Below are 21,805 nucleotides of genomic sequence, written 5' to 3' on the forward strand. Positions count from 1 at the left end.
TGGGCAAGAGCATATGACTGAGAACCTTGGTGATGTGTCTGTATTTTTTTTAACAAAAATTGGACACTCTGAAAAAGGGACTTCCCTAGCAACTAACATACCTAGAAAACATTGAATTATAAATTGTAATATCTTCCAGTTATAATTCTTGGTAGACAGCTGATGTATCTTATACTTCTTCCTTTTTCTTTTTTTTTTTTCTCGAAGATTTTATTTACTTATTTGACAGATAGAGATCACAAGTAGGCAGAGAGGCAGGCAGAGAGAGAGAGAGAGAGGAGGAAGCAGGCTCCCTGCCAAGCAGAGAGCCCGATGTGGGGCTCAATCCCAGGACCCTGGGATCATGACCCGAGCCAAAGGCAGAGGCTTTAACCCACTGAGCCATCCAGGTGCCCCCCCTTCCTCCTTTTTCTTATAAAAACCCCTAACTTTCTCCCTGCAGTGGGCCACAATTTGGGTTGCTTCCCGAATTATAATTCTAAACCCCAGAGAAATGTCTTTATTTTATTTCAGGTTTTCCTCTTTTCATGACCCGTGATTTCACAGGGTCAGCCCAGATGCAGAGGAGGGCAAATAAACTCCATCTCTCGATGGGTGATGGAATTTTGGTTATCTTTAATCTCAGGCCTTCCCTAAAATACTCAACATTGCCTAATCCATCCTGCCACTATCCTGCTTTATTTTTTTCATAGGATGTATCATTATTTGAAATGATATTTATTTTTTTTTGTCAACTTATTATTCCACCGCATTCCCGGGCCCCATGTGCCCTTCCCCTCCATGTAGCTTCTTAAAACCTGGGCTAGTTTCCTGGTATCCCCATCACCTAAGATAGTGCCCAATATCCAGTAGGTGTTTAGTAGATTTTGAACAAATGAAAGCTGAGCTTTTCCCCAAAACCGTGTTCTCATTCTGAATTTCTTTGAAATTAGTGATAACACCTTTTTGTTGTTGCCTTATGGGCACTCAGTGGTTGAGGGCTGAAGAACTAATCTTTAGAACGCTCTTCAGCCTCCTTGTAGGACTCTACCAAGTCCAGTTTTTCCCTCATTCTGTACACTTACTGCTGCTTTTCTCTTCCCCAGATGTGGCTCCCATGCGTTTATAGCTACTGGTAGCAGATGAGGTTGGCTGTGGGCCTTGTCGCCCAAGCCTACCTTGTCATCCAACCATCTCCCGGCCCCAGCACGTCCATCCTTGAGTTTACGGTTTCGAGGGTTCACTTCGCTCCTCTGCCTCCCTCATCTCGCCCTCTTCGCGTTTACCCCCGCTTCTCTATCTCCACCCCTGTTCCTCCATGAAGTGATGTCAGTTTCCCCCAGTAGGATGAGCTTGCTTCACCCTTTGAACCTCTAAAACCCTGTGACTGTTTGTGTGGCTTTGACCATTTGCATTTGCTGCTTAACAAAATTTTGTTGAATGCCTCTCATGTACCAGCCGCTGTTCTAGGTCTTGGGCATGGAGAGGTGGAGCAGGCAAAATGGAGAGTCCTCAGGGGGGTGAATTCCGATGGGAGTAAGAGGTTACTTCCCCCTGGAAAAGTCCGCATCGTAGTGTTGTGGTTTTTTGTCCTTGCTGTGTATTGGAGCCACCTGAGGGGCTTTAAAAATCTCAGCACCTGGAGCCCAATCTTGGAGATTCTGATTGGATTGATCTGGAATGTGGCCAGAAGATTGAGATTTTTAGAAGCTCTCCAGGTGTTTCCAATGCTCAGCCAAGAGCGATAGCCACTGTGCCAGTGAAGAGCCTGATCAATACTGACCAGTAGGGGGCGCCTGGGTGGCTCAGTGGATTAAGCTGCTGCCTTCAGCTCAGGTCATGATCTCAGGGTCCTGGGATCAAGCCCCACGTCTGGTTCTCTGCTCGGCAGGGAGCCTGCTTCCCCCTCTGTCTCTGCCTACCTCTCTGCCTACTTGTGATCTCGCTCTCTGTCAAATAAAAAATAAATAAAATCTTTAAAAAAAAAAAAAAAAAAAAACTGACCAGTACGTTGCTCTTTTCATTGTGAGTTGTGCTGGAAGAGTAAGCAGAGCACACTGGGAGCACAGAGGAGGAGTGTGTGGTACAGCCTTTTCTTTTTACAGCTAGACTCTAAACCCAGGGCTTTCTGACTTGGGAATTCCCTTACCAGATTTTTACTCATATTAAGTATAAGACAGGCTGTCCAAAAGAACTTTCTGTGATGATGGAAATATTCTGTAGCTGCCTTGTCTCCTGTCTACTGTGGTGGCCACTAGCCCCACGTGGGTGTTGAGCACTTGAAATGCAGATAGTGTGAATGAGGAACTGAACTTTTTATTTTATTTAATTTTAATTAGTTTAAATTTAAATATCCACATAAGCTTTCTGGCTACTACCCTGGACAGTGTCAAATAAAGGTGGTATTAAGTTTTGAAATGATTTGACAGTGTTTCTGCAGAGGCTTAGATGAAACAAGTTATTTTCTATGAATGGTTTGGGAGTTCAGTCACCTTGGTTTTTTTTTTTTTTTAAGATTTTATTTATTCATTTGACAGATCACAAGTAGGCAGAGAGGCAGGCATAGAGAGAGAGGAAGGGAAGTAGGCTCCCCGCTGAGCAGAGAGCCCGACTTGGGGCTCCATCCTAGGACCCTGAGATCATGACCTGAGCCGAAGGCAGAGGCTTTAACCCACTGAGCCACCCAGGTGCCCCGTCACCTTGTTTGAATGTTAATCTTATACATTTCTTATTTTCCATGTGTTAAAAAAAAGAATTTGAGAGGAAGAGGTTTTGGTTAAATACATCTTCTTTTTTAAAGCAGTTGTACTGGGTGCCTAGGTGGCTCAGTGGGTTAAAGCCTCTGCCTTTGGCTCAGGTCATGATCCCAGGGTCCTGGGATAGAGCCCCACATCGGGCTTTCTGCTCAGTGGGGAGCATGCTTCCCTTCCTCTCTCTCTTTGCCTGCCTCTCTGCCTACTTGTGATCTCTGTCAAATAAATAAAATCTTCAAAAAAAAAAAAAAAGCAGTTGTACTGGGCAGTGATTCACATACTGTTTACTCATTTAAAGAGCACAGTTCAGGGGCGCCTGGGTGGCTCAGTGGGTTAAAGCCTCTGCCTTCGGCTCAGGTCATGATCCCAGGGTCATGGGATCGAGCCCCGCATCGGGCTCTCTGCTCAGCGGGTAGCCTGCTTCCTCATCTCTCTCTGCCTGCTTCTCTGCCTACTTGTGATCTCTGTCTGTCAAATAAATAAATAAAATCTTTAAAAAAAAAAAAAAAAAAGAGCACAGTTCAGTGGTTTTTAGTATATTCACAGGTACATGCAAACATCACCACAGTTTTAGATCATTGTTCATCACCTCAAAAAGAAATCCTGTGCCATTTAACTACCAGCCCAGAACTGAGCACTTGCTAATCTACCGTTGTCAATGTAGATTTGCCTGTTCTGGACATTTCATATTGGTGGGACCCTCTACTGTGTGGTCTTTCACAACACAGAGTTCTCGAGGTTTGTCCGTGTTGTAGCCCGCGGTAATACTTCATCCCTTTTTATGTCTGGAGTCTCCCATTGTGCTGAAATGCCACAGTTTAGTTACCTGTCCATTGAGAGACATTTGAATCATTTCTGCTTTTTGGCTGTTGTGAATAATGTTGGTTGTAAACATTAGCACAAAGTTTTTGTGTGGATATGTGTTTTCATTCCTTGGGTATAAACCAAGGAATGGAATTGTGAATCATATGAAAAGTTCCTATTTTCTTTTTGTCTCAGTGCAGATAGGTGTGTATGTGTTGAAATGTGAATACCATTTTACTGAGTATTTTTATTTCAGTTATTACTCAGAAAGAAAACTTTATCTTAGCACTAGAAGGAAGTAGATAGTTTTTATTACAAGACCATTTCTTCTAAAAATAATTATATTTCATTATGTCTATTAAAATTTTTTTTAGCTTTCATGCAGGATGCTGTATTCTCTGCTCCTTTGTGAGTGTCTGTGGCTAATAACCGGTTATGCTCATGACGATGACTGGATTGACCCCACAGACATGCTTAACTATGATGCTGCTTCGGGAACAATGAGAAAATCTCAGGTATTAAAAAAAAAATGCGTGTGTGTAAGATCTTATTGGTCCTGTCATGGAAATAGTCTACTTCTGTTACTCACAGAGCTTCCAGAGTCAAGAGTCATGTACCAATGACTAGCAGCCATGTAGACTATCTCCCTGGGTCTTAGTCCAACATGATTTCAGCCCCACCTGCTTATTTCTGTGTTGAATATGAATGTAAAGCCTGCCGAGCTGCCAACTAACTTGATTTTAGTTCTTAGCTAGTAAATTTGAGACTTTTTTTGGCTGTTCAACACAGATGAAGAATATGACAAAGTCATAAGATGATGAAGTCAAAATTTAGTTTTCATTAACTTTAGGTTATTTTCACAACTGAACTATGAAGAAATAAAATCTCTCTTTTGCTTTAGGTAAAATATGGTGTATCAGAGAAAAAAGAAGTCAGTCCCGACTTGTCACATGGTGATGAATTGTTGGAATGTCATAGCAAACTTGATTCTTTAACTCATAAGGTTTGAACTTTTTTTAATTCATGAATTTTATGCTTACAGTATATTGCTCTGTTTCCTGTCTTTCCTAACATTGTATGTGTTTCTATGTATGTACTGCACAATTTATGTATAATTTTTTCTTTAGTTACTCTAGCCTTGTCTTCTTTTTCATTACTCTGGCCTTGCCTTTTTTTGTTTGTTTGTTTTTAAGTACTCTTATTTTCCTGTAATAACATTTATCTCACCATGTTATAATTACTTCTTTACCATACTGAACATTTCTTGGGACAAGGGATATATTTATATATTTTTAAAGATTTTATTTATTTGAGAGAGAGAGAAATAGTGAGAAGAGCGCATGAGCAGGGAGGAGAGGGAGAAGCAGGCTTCCCACTGAGCAGGGAGCCTGACAGGGGCTTGATCCCAGGACCCTGGATCATGACCTGAGCCAAAGACAGACGTTTAACCGACTGAGCCAGCCAGGTGCCCCAGGGACAAGGAATATGTTCTATTTGTTTTTGATTTTCTGTCACCTTTCACAGTGCTGGGTCACAATAGACTCATGACAAAGGCAACCCATGAAATGTAAGAATTACTCTTGCAAATATAAGGGATTATTATAATTTAGAATCTGGTAGCTATTCCTTCACTTATCCAATATTTTTATTTGTGTGGCTGAAATGGAGTTTATGAGAAAGGAAATTTTAAAGCAAGATTTTTAAGGGGTTTGAATATATGCTGTGGAGTGGGAACTGGCCTCTTGGCTATGGAGGCCATCAGCTGGTGGCCCAGTGGAAGGGGGTCGCTGAAGGAGAGGGTAGCAGAGGTCCAGCAATGCCCAGTGTTCCAACTGAGGCCGTGACAGGTGTTGAAGAGGAAAATGTTAGATTTCTCCAAGGTGGAATAGGTAAATTTGGGTAGCTGAGGGAGGAGAGAAGAGGGATAGAGTGGAGGAGGGAGGTTTCCAGCGTGAGAGACTGGGAGAACTTGTGAGCAGAGATACAGAGATCTCAATTCCAGATCTGTCAGTGCTGCTGTGGTTCTTATTGGGTGTGAATGCTGTCTCATTTGATAAATTTTGCCTCAGTTTAACTGTGTTTTGTAGTATCATGAGCTTGATGAGCTTGTTTGGCTGCACACTAGGAAATACAGAACTTTTCCACTCCATTCTTTGCATCTTGGGCTTAGCATGTAAAAATATGATTGATAAAATGGAGTCTCGAGTCCTTGTTTTATAAAACATTCTCATGGCGCCTGGGTGATGCAGTTAATTGATTTCCACTCAGGTTGTGATTTCAGGGTCGTGAGATCTAGCCCTGTGTCAGGCTCCATGCTCAATATGGAGTCTGCTTGAGACTCCCTCTTCCTCTGCCCACCCACAAAATAAATAAGTCTTAAAAGAAAAAAACAAACAAACAATGGGTGCCTGGGTGGCTCAGTTGATTGGGCGACTGCCTTTGGCTCAGGTTATGATCCTGGAGTCCTGGGATCGAGTCCTGCATTGGGCTCCCAGCTCCATGGGGAGTCTGCTTCTCCCTCTGACCTTCTCCCCTCTCATGCTGGCTCTCTCTCACTCAAATAAATAAATAAAATCTATAAAAAAAAAAAAAAAGAAAAAAAATCCCACACAAAACATTCTCTTAACTGAGCTATCCTGGGTAGCTCAGTTGGTTAAACATTTGACTCTTGATTCCAGCTCAGATCATGATCTCAGGGTGGTGAGATTGAGCCCCATGAGGGGCTCCGTGCTGAGTGTGGAGCCTGTTTAAGATTCACCTCTCCTTTTGCCCACCCCCCACCTCCTGCTTGTACTTTCTCTCTCAGAAATTCTCTTAAAGAGAAATTTAAAAAGGTTTGTAAACCTTGCCTGCATGTGGAGGAAACTGCCATGTGACTTTTCAAGGGTCCTTCTCTCCTAAGTCTGTGTGTGACTTGTTGTCATGTTCATCATCTGAAGCCTATTTCAAATGCTAACTCAACTTGTGATTCACACTCAGTTAGAAAATAAAAGTTGGTTATCACAGGTTCCAAGGCAGTTCTAAGGTAATTTGCATCTAAGATATGAACTGCCCTCACTCAGTGACTTGACCACTGTGGTGTTTGTAGAACTCAGTTCAGAGGAAATCTGAAGGATGAATTATGTGCGGAGGGTTGCCATGCTCAGATACTCTGGAGAAGCCGTGTTTCTGCCTTCCTGAAGTGTGGCCTGTAGAGTTGGGCGTGCTCAGTCGTTGACAGGAAAAATTAGTAAAAGACTAAAAGTAATACACACGTTCAAGAAACTCCTTGATGTGCCCTTCATTTCATCTTCTGGCTTCATCTTTTATGTTTCTCTATCTCTGTTTTTTCTTTCTTCCTTCCCTTTCTTCTTCCTTTTATTCCTTTGCTCAATGAATCATTGCTTTGGGATTGGGAAGAGGCAGATTGTCCCAGATAATCTTCTCATCTGCATCTCTGCCCCTTGCTTCATGATCTTCAGCTTTAAAATTGCTGAAAGTGAGGGGCGCCTGGGTGGCTCAGTTGGTTAAGCTTCCAACTCTTCATTTCAGTTCAGGGCACGATCTCAGAGTTGGGACATCCAACCCCACATCTGGCTCCGTTCTCAGAGCAGAGTGTGCTTGAGATGGTCTCTCTCACTCCCTTTGCCCCTCCTGCTTGTGCGTGTGCTCACTCTCTCTCCCCCTCTCAAATAGATCAGTCTTTTAAAAAAAATTGCTGAAAGTCATCAAAAAAACTGCCATTTGGGGCTAAGTGCTGGACATATGTTCCTAATTTGTTACCTACTTGCCCTTTGCAAAGAGAACCCACAGAAGGTAGGAAGTTCTGTATTTTCATATAAGTGATAACGGATATGAAAGTGATATCCTTACTTTGATATTGATGGGGCTGCTAGGCTAGAAACTTGACCCTTATGTGAAACTTGGATGCTGTCTAATGTTGAATTTATTCTGTAATTACAGATCGATGAGTGTGAGAAGAAGAAGAAGGAAGACTATGAAAGTCAAAGCAATCCTGTTTTTAGGAGATACTTACATAAGATTTTGATTGAAGCCAGAAAGCTTGGACTTGTGAGTGTTGGTGGGATATTAATTACTGTGGTAGATATTTTAATTATTAATTTCAGATGTGGGGAGGTACCTTAAATTTGTTGTTTGATTTTTACTAAACAGTTGGAAATTTAATACTTTTGTGAGTTGGCAAGGAAATTCTATGCTGACCACTTGCACACTTTCTTGTTCATATGATAAAAGATCGTTCTATGCTGAGAAAAGAACAGTGTGTTTTAAGTAGGTCCTCCACCCACCTGGAAGCTTTTTACTGTGGCAAGGGCTCCTTTATAGAATTGCATATCATGTGCATATTGTCCATAATTAATGTTAAGATTCCATTTTTTTAGAGTTCTTGTTTTCACTCCGAGGAGTCCAAACATCAAGAAAACTTAAGGGGAAGGAATGTTAGATAAATATTTAATAATCCCATCTTGTTTTTGAAGTGGAAAAGCAGATGTTCTCATACATGCATCCTTTTAGTCAAGTCTTATAAGTGTGTGTGGGATGAGGATACAGATAGAGCCAAAAAATTCCTATGATGGAGGTAATTGGCATTTAGCTCAAGGTTTTTTTGTTTTGCTTTTTTTAGTTCAAGGTTTTTTAGATATAGTAATGGATGACTGCTTTTTCACGTTAGTGATGACTTGTGTTGTTACATGACACTTTTTTTCCTGACTTTATATTTGCTTTTATATAAGTATCTGTATTTACTCTTGTGAAAGAGAAACATTTTGCTTAACAGTTAATGAATGTAAAATGTTCATAGTGATATTGCTAACCTGAACTCACGTTAATAAAGATAGTTATAAATATCATGTTTGTTCATGGAAACTCCAGTTTATTTGCCTGCTTTCTGAGTTGTTTTTTTTTTTTTTTTTTTTTTTTTTTTTTAAGATTCTATTTATTTACTTGACAGAGATCAGAAGTAGGCAGAGAGGAGAGAGGCAGGCAGAGAGAGAGAGAGGGGAGGAAGCAGGCTCCCTGCTGAGCAGAGAGCCCGATACGGGGCTGGATCCCAGGACCCTGGGACCATGACCCAAGCCAAAGGCAGAGGCCTTAACCTACTGAGCCACCCAGATGCCCCTTTTTGAGATCCTTTTAAAAAAAAATTTGTGTTATGGTATTTTAGGGTACTTGAAAATAAAGTTAGCAAATGGAAAGTCGTAAATGAATCAAAATAAGCAGTTGATGCTCATTATTTGTGGATTCCGTATTTGTGAATTTACATACTTGCTAACCTTTTGTAATCTCAGAGTCAGTACTTGCAGAGCATTTGTGCGCCTCTCGGACACACACAAAGCAGCAAAGCATATGCGATGTCTGGTGTGCCCAGTCCTAGCTGAGGCTGAGCAAGGCTTTGTTCTGTCTTCTGTTTTCAGCTCTCAGACTGTAAACAAGTACTTCTTTATGGTTTATTTAGTGCTTCATATTTCACACTTTTGTTGATGTTATTTGGATGTTTAACTCCCAGGAGTAGTGTGGTCTAGTGTCTCTGAGCCGTGAGAAGGCTAGGATGTGCCTACCAGGGAAAATACTCCTGTTAGATAAGCTTTTTTTTTTGGGCAGGAGTTACGGTGTTGTTTGCTGTGCATTCAGGGTTAATCAAAAGTATTAAATAAGGTATCTTTAAGTAGAAACACATAAAAGGGTTGTGTATTGACTGGCTGATGAAAATGTCTTGGTAGAAACACAACCCTGTATTTCCTGTAGGAGCCATAGCTCAGGTATTCGTTAACTAGTGTCCGAGGTGACGTCCTAGAACAAACTGTTGCCAATAGTAAGAATCAACTGTATTTTGGTAAAATGCAAAGTATCTTATTTGCATAGAGTTTTATAATTTTTGAAATGGTTTTCACATGTATGATCTCTCGTCATTATGTGAGACAAATAGGTGGATAATATTACTCCTATTTTATACAAGTGAAATACAAACCACAAATGTATTTAGCTCCAAATCGGCTTTTGTCTTGAAGTGTTTCTCTTTTCTGTTTTTTGGGGAAATACAGCCTGAAGAAAACCAAGATGATATGCATTATGATGCTGAGATTATTCTAAAAAGACAAACCTTGTTAGAAATACAGAAGTTTCTCAGTGGAGAGGATTGGAAACCAGGAGCCTTGGATGATGCACTAAGTGATATTTTAATTAATTTTAAGCTTCATGATTTTGAAACATGGAAGTGGCGATTTGAAGACTCCTTTGGAGTGGATCCATATAATGTGTTGATGGTAAGATGGGACAAGGGGGACATAAGTAACAGCTCATTTAAAAAAATGCTTTAAAAACTCCACCATAGAACTCTCTTACACTGTTGGTGGTAATGCAAGCTGGTGCAGCCACTCTGGGAAACAGTGTGGAGGTTCCTCAAGAAATTGAAAAATAGAGCTACCCTATGACCCAGCAAACTACTGGGTATTTACTCCAAAGATACAAATGTAGTGATCCGAAGGGGCACCTGCACCCCAATGTCTATAGCAGCAGTGTCCACAGTAACCGAACTGTGGAAAGAGTCCAGATGTCATCAGCTGAAGAATGGATAAAGAAGATGTGGTATATATAATGGAATATTATTCAGTCATCAAAAAAAAGAAGTCTTGCCATTTGCAATGATGTGGCTGGAACTAGAAGGTGTTTTGTTAAGTGAAATAACAAGCCAGTCAGAAAGACAATTATCATATGATCTCGCTGATATGTGGAATTTAAGATACAAAAGACAGGATCATAGGGGAAGAGAGGAAAAAAATAAAAGACATAATCAGAGAGGGAGGCAAACCACATAAGAGACTCGTAACCAGGAAACAGGCAGGGTTGCTGGAGGGGAGAAGGGGGGGATGGGCATTAAGGAGGGCACGTGATGGAATGAGCACTGGGTGTTCTGTGCAACTGATGAATCACTGACCTCTACCTTTGAAACTAATAATACACTGCATGTTAATTGAATTTAAATAAAAAAGAAGCCCCTCTGCTGTAATCACGTTAAGAACCCGGATGAAGACACTTGACTGTTGCCACTTCTGTGGCCGAGTGTGGCACAGATGATGTTGCATATTTGAGGCCAGTTCTTTGTTTTTGCTGATGATTATCATTTTTCAGCTGGGAGGGTGGCTTAGCAGTAACCCTGCTCTCTGCTTCTTTCTGTTTTCGAGGTGCTTCTGTGTCTGCTCTGTATTGTGGGATTAGTAGCTACCGAGCTGTGGACGTATGTACATTGGTACACCCAGCTGAGACGTGTGTTATTCATCAGTTTCCTCGTCAGTTTGGGATGGAATTGGATGTATTTATATAAGGTATCAAATAGGTGGAGCATTTTCATGTTTTTCACTGTTACTTCATAATAACAGAAGACCGCAGTGCCTGACTTAAAGTGTCCGCAGTGATTGGAGATGGGGCGGGGGGTGGGGGTGCTGGCAGCTGCTCTCCTGTCTCTGGTGTTCTGGGTTCCTGACTGGTTTGGGGCAGGCCTGATTCGTAACCCAGTTTCTGACGGGTGGCATCTGGGTGGCTAAATTGGAATAGAGCTAGGTAGATGCATTTTTAAGAATTTTGTGTAGGTAGTGTAGAGTATGTCCTTTTATTCTTTGCCAGAAAGGATATCAAAATGTTATCTTTTAAAAGCTAGGTTATTTTCTGAATATGAAATGGTATGTTGATGGTAGACAATTTAGAATAAATAAAAAGTTATACAGAGAAGTTTGATTTTTTAAAAAAAAATTTTATTAAAAAAATATTGAAGATTTGTATTTATTTTATTTTATGTTATTTATTTGACTGCGAGAGAGGGAACACAAGAAGGGGGAGTGGGAGAGGGAGAAGCAGGGTTCCACAGAGTGGGAAGCTCAACATAGGGCTCAATCCCAGGACCCTGGGATCATGACCTGAGTTGAAGGCAGACACTTAATGACTGAGCCACCTAGGTGCCCCTTGATTTTTTTTTTTTTAAACTGAGAATTAATTAGCAAGTGTGAGCAGGAGGTGGGGCAGAGGGAGAGAGAATCCTTGAGCAGACTCCCCACTGAGCAAAGGAAATCCAATGTGGGGCTTAAATCCCAGGACTCCAGGATCATGACCTGAGCCAAAGGCAGATACTTAACTGACTGAGCCACCCAGGCACCCCAAAAATTTGTTTTTTAAAAGTTAAATATAATTTGTCACCTAGAGATAATTGCCCTCAGTAATTTCAGGTATTTCTGGTCTTTTTCCAAAATTTTAATTCTTTCAAAATTGGGGTCATGGTGAATATGGAGTCAAATGAAGCACTACTGTTCTGTTGAAATCGCGTTGAAAGACAATTTTATTTTATTTATTTATTTTTTTAAAGATTTTTATTTATTTATTTGACAGAGATCACAAGGAGTCAGAGAGGCAGGCAGAGAGAGGAGGAAGCAGGCTCCCTGCTGAGTAGAGAGCCCGATGTGGGCCTTGATCCCAGGACCCTGAGATCATGACCTGAGCCAAAGGCAGAGGCTTTAACCCAATGAGCCACCCAGGCGCCCTGAAGGACAATTTTAGATCTGTCTGGCAGAATGAGTCAAGTAGCAAAATATTTTTGATGAAGTTATCTGATTAAATCAATCCTTAACCTTTTGCTCTAAGTTCTATAGCTTCTAGAACTAATTATTTTCAAATTAAAGGAAAAAAACTTTGGTTGAATATTGTTATCTTGGCAGTTTCCCCCAGGGCTTGGATATATAAAAAATGTTATCTTTTTATCTAGGCCACTTGTGCTGAAAACCACCCAGAACAAAACTCCATTTTATCATGAATTATGAAAGAAAATGAGAAGTAGTCATTTAATATATATAACTATATTTTTGGGTGTGGTATGAATTAGATTTACACTAAATCTTTTTTATAAAAAGTACAAAGGTTTGCATTTCTCATCAAAAGTACTTAACAGGGCACCTGGGTGGCTCAATGGGTTAAGCCTCTGCTTTTGGCTTGGGTCATGATCTCGGGGTCCTGGGATTGAGTACCACATCGGGCTCTCTGCTCAGTGGGGAGCCTGCTTCCTCCTCTCTCTCTGCCTGCCTCTCTGCCTGCTTGTGGTCTGTCAAATAAATGAATAAAATTAAAAAAAAAAAAAGTACTTAACAAAGAAGTACTTTGTAACCGTAGTTCTTTATTCTCACTCCTTGCTTTAAAACTGCTTTGCCATGAGTGGAAAAGAGCTGCCATTAAAAAATGTATTTTTTCCTGTTAAAAAAACTGTGAACAGTCTGGTGTCTGGTGAAGGCACGTTTTGAAGTCAGGGTTTTGGATGTGTAGACATAACCTTCATGTCCGCAGCCACTCACTGCACCCTTTTGGTGTCGGTCAGCTCGCGTTCGCACAGCATCAGGCCGAGGTTGCCAAGCTGGAGCCGTTAAACAATGTGTGTGCTGAGAAGATGGACTGGATTGGAAGCCTCTGGGGTAAGGTGTTGGTTCACTGGGCCTCATTTTTTTCCGGGAAGGAGATAACTTAGAGAAATGATGAAATGCCGAAAGGAAGGTTTCCATGACTGAGATCTCAGTGTCAGAAGAACATGCCTGAAAAGTCAGGGTTCAGACCGTGACTCTTGGCTCCTGTAACCTCACGGGGAGGGAATAAGAACTGTGTCTTCACCGGCCCCATACTGCTACACTCTCCTCCATTGGACTGTGATGGAGACGGTGCTCATCTTGTCTGTCTAGCCCATTTTGTGCATTAAAGAAGTGAGTCAGTGTTTATATGAATTAATACCATCTTAGACTTAATCTCCTTATACTGACTTACAAAATCTTATGTTGTAGCTTTACTATACATTTTTTTTTCTTAAGAGGACAGTTCTTTAACTTTCTTTTTCCTTACAGATTGTATATACATTCTCTCTACTGTTGACTGCCTTTAGTTCTGTATATCTAGCCATAGGAATGGTTTAGTGTTCAAAGGCACTTTATTAAATGCAAGTCCATAATAACTGACCCAGAATAGAATCTCCGCAGATTATATAAAATAGGGTGTCCGAATTAACGTTTCTTTAGAAGTTGTGGGAACTAAAACAATCTGGCCTTGCTTCCTGGGTGCAGGGGACAATCGAATGCCTCCTGTAGGAGGTTTAGATTTTAAAAATTTAGAAAAATTGGGAGAACTGATGTTCTTTATGTTGTAAAGTAAGGGATTTTTTTAAAATTGAAATTTTACTGAGATAATTCTAGATGCACAGGAAGTTGGAAGGAAAACAAATCAATGTGCCCTTTTCCCATTTTCCTCCCGTGTAAACATCTTACACAAAGATGGCAATGTGAGATCATAGCCAGGATATCAACTTGCATATTAATTCAACGATCTCCCTCAGATTTCCGTGGTTTTAGTTGGATTCATTTGTGTGTGTGAAGAACAGTTTTTTGTTTTTTTTTTTAAAAGATTTTGTTTATTTATTTGACAGAGAGAAATCACAAGTAGGCAGAGAGGCAGGCAGAGAGAGAGAGAGGGAAGCAGGCTCCCTGCCAAGCAGAGAGCCCGATGTGGGACTCGATCCCGGGACCCCGAGATCATGACCTGAGCCGAAGGCAGCGGCTTAACCCACTGAGCCACCCAGGCGCCCCTGAAGAACAGTTCTTAATACCTACCTTTTAGAAGTTTTCATAAAGTATAATGTTTTATCTACATAAGACTTGTCTGATTTAAAGAGATTTTTAAGATAAACATTTTGGACATAAGATGAAAAATTTTTAAGTCAGTGTTACAAGTACAGCATTTAAAATTGGTTGGTGGTGGGGACAGGGACAAAACCAAATTATTGTCTTATTTGGAAATGAAATGCAACCTTTTTTTTTTTTTTTAATGACTCAGTGTTTTGTCTGTTTCTCTAAATAGAATTGTTAAGAAGCTCATGGACCTATAAGGATGACCCATGCCAAAAATACTATGAACTCTTATTAGTCAACCCTATTTGGTTGGTTCCACCAACAAAGGTATAGAATACATTTGTAAAATTACTTATACAAAGTTAGTAAAAAAAAAAAAAAAAAACCTCTTGTATTTATTAAAAGTTGTTAGTGTTTTTTTTTTTTAAACATTTTGCTAATAATAAATCCTCGTTCTAGAGAAAATACTTCCATTACACAATGATTTGCAGGACATCAAAAGCATTTTAACTTAGGAATGTAATTTTGGCCCCAGTGTACAGTGAATTTTGGCTCATTCTGTTGAGTCGTTTGAGAGAAAAATTAAGTTGCTGTTATCTTTTGTTTTAGGCACTGGCAGTTACATTCACCAACTTTGTCACAGAGCCGTTGAAATACGTTGGGAAGGGAGCTGGTGAATTTATTAAAGAGTTCATGAAGGAGATTCCAGTATTACTTCACATTCCAGTGCTGATCATTATGGCATTGGCTGTCCTGGTTAGTATACAGCAGTTTGTATAGTATACAGTATACAGTATATAGTATACAGTATATAGTATACAGCATGGTTTGTTAACAGCACTTGGAGAAAAAAGGCAATTCTAAAACTTGACTTTTTTGCTGTTGTAAATCAGGCTAAATTAGGCTTAATGGTATGAAAAGAAGATTTTTAAGTGATAGAGATTTATTTTTACTCACATGTATATTTAAGCAAGGAAACGATTCTTAAGTTTGATTGTAGATGTCATGGCAGTGACTTAGAATAATAACATTTTTCTAAATTTGTTCTTCAACTTGGTGAATTAATATACATGAAGTCAGTTGTTTTTGTCCTCTTTGAGAAAGAGGGCCTTATTTCAGTCTGGGGTTTTTGCAGCACTGAGAGGGGGAGGAGCATTGGCTTTTCCACAGAATTAAGTAGGGATGTGGGAGAAGGTGAATTACTGAGAAAGTTGGGGGATCCAGGAACAGACATTTATTAAGAGGAAACATTATTCATCATTCATCTGTTGTCTCTTTAGCTTTTTTATTGTTGATTTTCAGCCCTTTCCCTAATAAAGCAGTTGTCACATAAAATGTAAAGAACCCAGAAGTGCCATGGTAAAAGCCAGGTTTGTATTTGTAAAGGAATTAACCTATTTAAAATTTACAACTTTAAATATTTTCAGCATTTACTTTTTCTGAGGGGTGTGAATATACACAACATAGGAGTAACTATCAATTAGTACCTTCCAATTTAAATTAATAATAATTAAAAAGGATTGTTTTCCCTAAGGATACAGAACTTACCACACTTCATTCACTTTGAAATTGTTCCTGTTTGCTTTTTCGACTTGTGATTACAGGAGTCAGGTTTAGGGATATGGTTTTGTTAGGTGACATGAATTGTTTAGTAGTGCAGGTTTTCCTAGACTTACAGGATTACATCCCAATAAACCCATTGTAATTTGAAAGTACTGTAAGTTGAAAAAGGATTTACTATACTTAGCTTGCAGGACATCGTAACTTAGCCTAGCCCACCTTAAACTTGCTCAGAGGAGTTGGGCAAAATCAATCTAATATTGGGCAAAATCAATCTAATACAAAGCCCATTTTTATAACAGTTTATAACAAAGTGTCATATCTCACATAGTTCATTGAATATTGTACTGAAAGTGAGAAACAGAATGGCTGTGTGGGTAAGATGTGGTTGTGAAGGTAGGGGTTGTTTGCCCTCAAGACCCCATGGCTGACCAAGAACTGCCCTGCCCAGCATCACCAGAGAGGATCGGACCCCAAATCGTTAGTCCAGGAAAAGGTCCAGATTATAAATTCAAGGTACAGTTTCTACAGAACACACTAAGACTTTCTTAGCATTGTGAAGCCTAACAATTATATGTTGAACCATTGTAAGTGGGGGACGATTTGTATTTAGTCTCTGAAGCTGTATTATAAGCAAAAACCCATCATCTCTTACTGCTTCATCTTAAATAGTTTTCTCCAGCACAGTGATTTTCAAACTTTTTGTTTTTAGGATCCTTTTGCCTTCTGTCTTAACTGCAGACCACAAACAAAACAAAACAAAACAAAAAAACAGGAAAAGCCTCCAAGAAACAAACAAAAACTGAGGACCACAAAGAGCTCTTGTTCATAGGGGTTTTATTTATTGATATTTACCATATTAGGAATTAAAACTAAGAAAAATTTCAAATATAAGTTTATACAAGCACACAGTTGAGCCATCAGTGAGGAAGTCACTCCGTCCCCAGCAGACTCCACCATACACTCAGAAGGGAAGAGTAAAAAAAGATTTAAGGTCTTTGAAATACGGAAAGTTTGACCTCACAGAGACCCTGAAACTGTCCCAGGGATTCCCCCCCCCCCACACCCCCACCAGGGGTGAGTTTGAGAACTGCTGCCTAGTTTTTCCCATGAAATGGGACTCAAAGCCTATTGGATTTTGGTTGTCACTAAAGCCAAGTTTGTATTTGTAGGAAAGCTACCATACATGAGAATGTTTATGTAATGATGTGTGTAACTCTGATTTTTATCGTTTACCTTATATACTGGGTGTGAAAATAGACAGTTGATGAGCAGTTATCAATCAGTACCTTCCAGTTTCAGTTTCTAGGTTTTAGCCAACTGCCCTTGTTAGAATTCAGTCAAAATGTGTTCAGCTGATTGAAATGTCTACTTAACACTTAGTGATTTCTCACATTTTATTGGCTATTCTGGCCTAGTATTAATCTAAGCAAGGGATCACAAATGAAACAATGGTAAAATAAACATGTTTATGTCTCCAAATGCCCTTGAGTCAAGTTAGGTAATTTTGTTAGCACCCTGAATAATTTCATTGTAAGTCAGCCATTAAATACTATGTATTTTTTTCTTTTCCTTCTAGAGTTTCTGCTATGGTGCTGGAAAATCAGTAAATATGCTGAGACATATAGGTGGTCCTGAGAGAGAACCTCCCCGGGCCCTTAAGCCAGGTGATAGAGGACGGCTGCAGGAAGTTGATTATAGACCCCATGGTGGAGCAGGTGATGCAGATTTCCCTTATAGAGGCCACTTTGGCCCCTTTGAGCAAGGCCCTTATGACAAAACATATGAGGGTAGAAGAGATGGTATGAGAGAGAGAGATGTTGACTTGAGGCCTAGGACTGGCAACAAGAGCCCCGAAGTGCTCCGGCCATGTGATGTACCCCAGGCAGAGGCGAGACAGCATCCCAAGGCCGTACCCTGTGTAAGTCAGCAATTGTTTATTTTGCCATCCCCCTTCCTGCTAGACCTCAGTGCTTCCTGTGGAGCTTCTGGTTAGGCGTTTCTGCTCTTTTACCTTCTACGGTTAATTATATCATTATTGATATAATTGTTTACTCTCTCTTTTCTGGTCAAAAGTTCGGCCTTCTTAGAACTAAAACGAGATTTAACTTTTATGTTAAATACTATTAACCAGTAGTTAGTACAGGTGCTAATTCATAGGAAACCAACTAATCGTGACTGAGATTTCTGCCCTTTGAAGAGCTGAGAGAGAAGTCCTCACTGAAGGCCTGGAGCCCCGGGGATCCTGCAGGAGAGTCCTGAAGGCTCAGCTGGGTGGGAGACTGGGCGGGGAGGGGTCACACACCCTGCTTTCCCAAATCCTTGGTATCATTGGCTAGACTCTCTTTCTACCCGCAGAATGCGGAGGTGTTTTTTCTACATTATTGGCCATTTAAAGGGAGACTTGCATTTCTATTTGAGAGAGAAATTTATGATGTCTTAAGTTGTTACTGTAAACCTTTGAGAAACAATTGTGAGCACAATTGAATCTAGAAAATTAGAATCCCTTCCATTGGAGTTTCTTGTAAGAGGAAACATACTTGCATACATCTAAAATTTTTTCCAATGTACCTTTCAGCTTTAATAGTTAATGGCAGTGCACCACTCATTCCAAATCCTCCAGGGACTGTTCATCTCACTTAAAGGGAAAGCTAGTTATCTCAGTGGCCAGGGCTTCTTGGATCTGCCCACAGTCCCCCTCCATTAGTACATGGATTTCTTCTACTCTCGCTCTCCTTCAGCCACAAGGGCCTCCTCACAATTCCATGAACTAGAACCTTTTTACTTGCTGCTCCCTGTCTAGAATGCTGAAATGTTCATTTCTTTAAGCCTTTTTACTCCTGTATCACCTTTCAGACTACCTAATTTAAACAGCACTCTGGCCCCAGCTTGGTACTTTGTTAGTTTGTTGCTTGATTGTGTCTCCAAGCTAACCCTAAGTTCCAGAGAGGGCAAGGGTTTTTGTTTTGTTACTGCTGTATCCCCAGTACCTGGAACTGAATATAGGATCAGTAAATATGAATTACTCTCACCAGGCAAGAGGAGTCAGCAGTACTGATCGCCAGTCCTCTTGCTCTCCTAAAGCTGGGTCACTAGACCACCTGGCTATCCTAAGTGCTCCTACTCCTCTGTGCAGGGTTCTGTGAGGATTACAAACTTTGACATAATTACAGCACAGCACTGGAGTTGGGATTTGAAACAGCTGAGAGTTTGATACAGATTTACACAGAAACTTATTAAGCGAGTTTGGTGACTGAATCTTCACATATTATGTTAATTAAACAATTAAAATGTCATTCTCTACAGCATAAGTTACCTGTTTTGGATACAAATCTCAAAGAATTTGGTGGAATCCAGGGAGAAAGCACACCGCCAGAAAGCAGTACTGACAGCAGCCAGTCTACTAGGCCTGTCTCTGGCCCAGACACATCAGAGAAGGTGGAAGGTTCACCTGCAGAGGAAAAGGCCCAGCTCAGGACTGATGCCAGAGGCATCGCAGAGGAAGGCAGTGTGTCTTGCCCAGCCAGCTGTGGAAAGGATCTGGATACTGGCCCACGTGGCTAGAGGAGCACAGACTTGGCCCACCACTCAGAGGTCGTCATTGGGTTTTGTAAAGTATACTCTTCACAACTATTCGCTCTTCTCTACAAATATTCTGACATTTACTACTCCACAGGTGCCAACTTAAACATTAATATTTTTATTCACCATCAGAACTAATGAATACACGTGTATTTCTGTTTAATTTTATCTTTTGCGTAATTTCATTTTCATATTGGTGCTTCCTGTGGGATTTTGAGGTGTTAATTTTGGAACAGGATCTCATAGATGAACATATGGCAAGCATCACTGATTTCAAATAACTAAAGAGGCCAGTTTGAATCAGGGAACAATGAAAAATAAGTTTTATGGTTCATGCGCATATATAGGCACCAATTAGCTAATGTGTGTGTTGCCTAGTGGCTGTCCTGTAATACCTACTTCAATTACTGATTTGTGAGTTGTGCATGGATTCGGTATGTTTCTGAAAGTGGCAGGTACTCAGAAACCGTTGTAAGGACAGTCCGCTGTCATCAGCTTTACCCTCTTCATGCACTTCAGTGTCTTAATGCAGTTACCGAGCCTGTGTTCCCTTGTCTCTGCGGAGGCTGCCCCAGCTCATCATGGCTTCGTCGTTGCGAGTGGTGCCTCCATTGCTCAACTCTTCTGGCGCTCACTGGGCCCGATTTCTTGCTGCCCCTCTTTACCCTCGTTTAAGACAGAACTGAAGATGGCCAGGAGACTTTAGTTAGCACAGCTTGTTAAATCGGTGATTGTGGTTTTACATAGTCAGTAGCTGGAGAATAGCTTTACTGTTTCCCCACCAAATACATGCTTTACACCTTGGTCAAGTGCATTGTTTTTGCTAAACAGCATAATTTCTGTATGTTCCTGGTTAAGTATAAAAAAATGCTATTGTCAATTAAGATTTTAAAAAATTACCTCAGCAAGAGGATGTAAAATTTATTGTTAATATTATTTTCTAGTTTAATATTGCAAACATCTTTAGTAATTCATCAGAAAGGTAATAGTTCTTTGCAGAAAACACAGCAGGATTTTTTATAAAAATTCACAACACAGTAGGTTTAGAACAAAGGAGCTAATGTGGGGGTGCCTGCAGTTCTGAGTGGCTTTGTGAACATCGATGCATATTAAGTCTTCCCTGAGGGCCAGACCTGTTCACACTAACTGGTGAATATGTGCTGGGGGTGGGGGAAATATGTGCTTAGGGTAGTTGTCATCAGAGCTGTGACTGGATTCTGAAGAGCAGTGAATGCCTCAGGTGACAGACCTTTAACTATGATAGTGGAGTTAATGCTGTTTCAACTCCTGACTGCTTTTTATCAATCCAAAAGTGGATCTGTAAAAAACTAAGTAGAATTTCATCTTTGTATTCTTTCATTACAGATATCCGTTTGGGGATGCGGTCCACTTTGACAGCTAGCGAGGCAACATACCACTGCTGTTGAATGATGACAGCAATTTAGGGAAGACACTAAAGCAGACCGAACAGATCAAGGCCAGTTTATAACTTGGAGAAATAGACTTGTTTCTTGTCCAGCCCATATCTGTCATTACAATCAAGGATTTTAGCAACAGGTTTTTAGGAAAATCAGAATGGGGTCGACAGCTTTTTTAAAAGCAGTGTTTAAATGGAATAGATAATGTTGAATGTTTACAGGGTCTAAGAACTATAGTATATGCAAAATAAACACTTATTTTTACATTATTGTGATTTGATATGCTGTCTTTGCTCATCAAATATGCTTGTAAGAAAAAAAAAAAACCCAAGAAACTTACGTGCAGTTTTTACAAGGATGCTATCTAGGACGTTATATCTTGTATGTAATATAGAAGACAAGATGATCCAGGTGCTGAGTACTTTTGACAAAATTTGTCTGATCTTAGAATCAAAAATCTTTTTTTTCCCCTGAGCCTTTGATGTGATTCCAGATTAACTATCTTTCTATTTTTGTAAACATTGGCCGTTTGGAGAAGTGGTTCTCACTATCCACCAAATCACCTGAAGGATTTTAAGGAAGAACAGAGGCCCTGATTCCATCCTGGCTGTGCAGAATCAGAAGCAACCAGAGGTGAATGAGTTGTCAACTTGTTCTGGCTATGAGTATTTGCATTCTAGAATTCACCCTTAGACTAGGCTCTGCTTTCCATCCTTGTTATCCTCTTTTGCTAAGCTTACTTTGTGTCATGTCCTATTACATACCCTTGTAAATTACCTCCAGTTTCTGGGAAGGGGAGGGAAGGCTTAATGATGACTGAAGGATTAACTTACATCTTTCATTCTTAAATTTTGTGAATTTCATCTATTTTCTATTTTCATGGCCTAGGTTCTTGATAGAACCACAAGAGTTTTTTTTGGGGGGGGGTTCTTATTTAAAGTTTTGTTTTGACATTAGGTCTTAAAAAGTTTTACAGCTGTGTTTTGTAACAGAAAGTATAATTTTAAGCCACACACACACTTTAAAATTAAAGGATCTAAAACATGCTGTAAGTTTGAGTTTTTTGTAA

General features: G+C 40.1%; 1 protein-coding gene across 4 annotated transcripts in view; it reads left to right on the plus strand.

The window, feature by feature from the left end:
* CLCC1 (chloride channel CLIC like 1) overlaps window positions 1-21,788 on the plus strand; it is a 29,773-nt gene extending 7,985 nt beyond the window's left edge. For 2 of the 4 annotated variants that reach the window (XM_004769672.3, XM_045081962.1), the window contains 10 exons: window positions 3,911-4,051; window positions 4,438-4,539; window positions 7,479-7,586; window positions 9,575-9,796; window positions 10,715-10,855; window positions 12,886-12,979; window positions 14,406-14,503; window positions 14,786-14,932; window positions 17,316-17,657; window positions 19,043-21,788. In XM_004769672.3, coding sequence (XP_004769729.1) covers window positions 3,923-4,051; window positions 4,438-4,539; window positions 7,479-7,586; window positions 9,575-9,796; window positions 10,715-10,855; window positions 12,886-12,979; window positions 14,406-14,503; window positions 14,786-14,932; window positions 17,316-17,657; window positions 19,043-19,300 — 1,641 coding nt within the window. In that variant the 5' untranslated portion in view covers window positions 3,911-3,922 and the 3' untranslated portion in view covers window positions 19,301-21,788. The remainder of the gene's footprint in view (window positions 1-3,910; window positions 4,052-4,437; window positions 4,540-7,478; window positions 7,587-9,574; window positions 9,797-10,714; window positions 10,856-12,885; window positions 12,980-14,405; window positions 14,504-14,785; window positions 14,933-17,315; window positions 17,658-19,042) is intronic. The other 2 variants (XR_006607295.1, XM_004769674.3) reach the window with 2 other exon arrangements.
* The last annotated feature ends 17 nt before the right edge of the window (window positions 21,789-21,805 follow it).

The sequence above is a fragment of the Mustela putorius genome, unplaced genomic scaffold (genome assembly GCF_011764305.1).
Source record: "Mustela putorius furo isolate JIRA1106 unplaced genomic scaffold, ASM1176430v1.1 tig00000585_pilon_pilon_pilon, whole genome shotgun sequence".
Classification (NCBI taxonomy): Eukaryota; Metazoa; Chordata; class Mammalia; order Carnivora; family Mustelidae; genus Mustela; species Mustela putorius.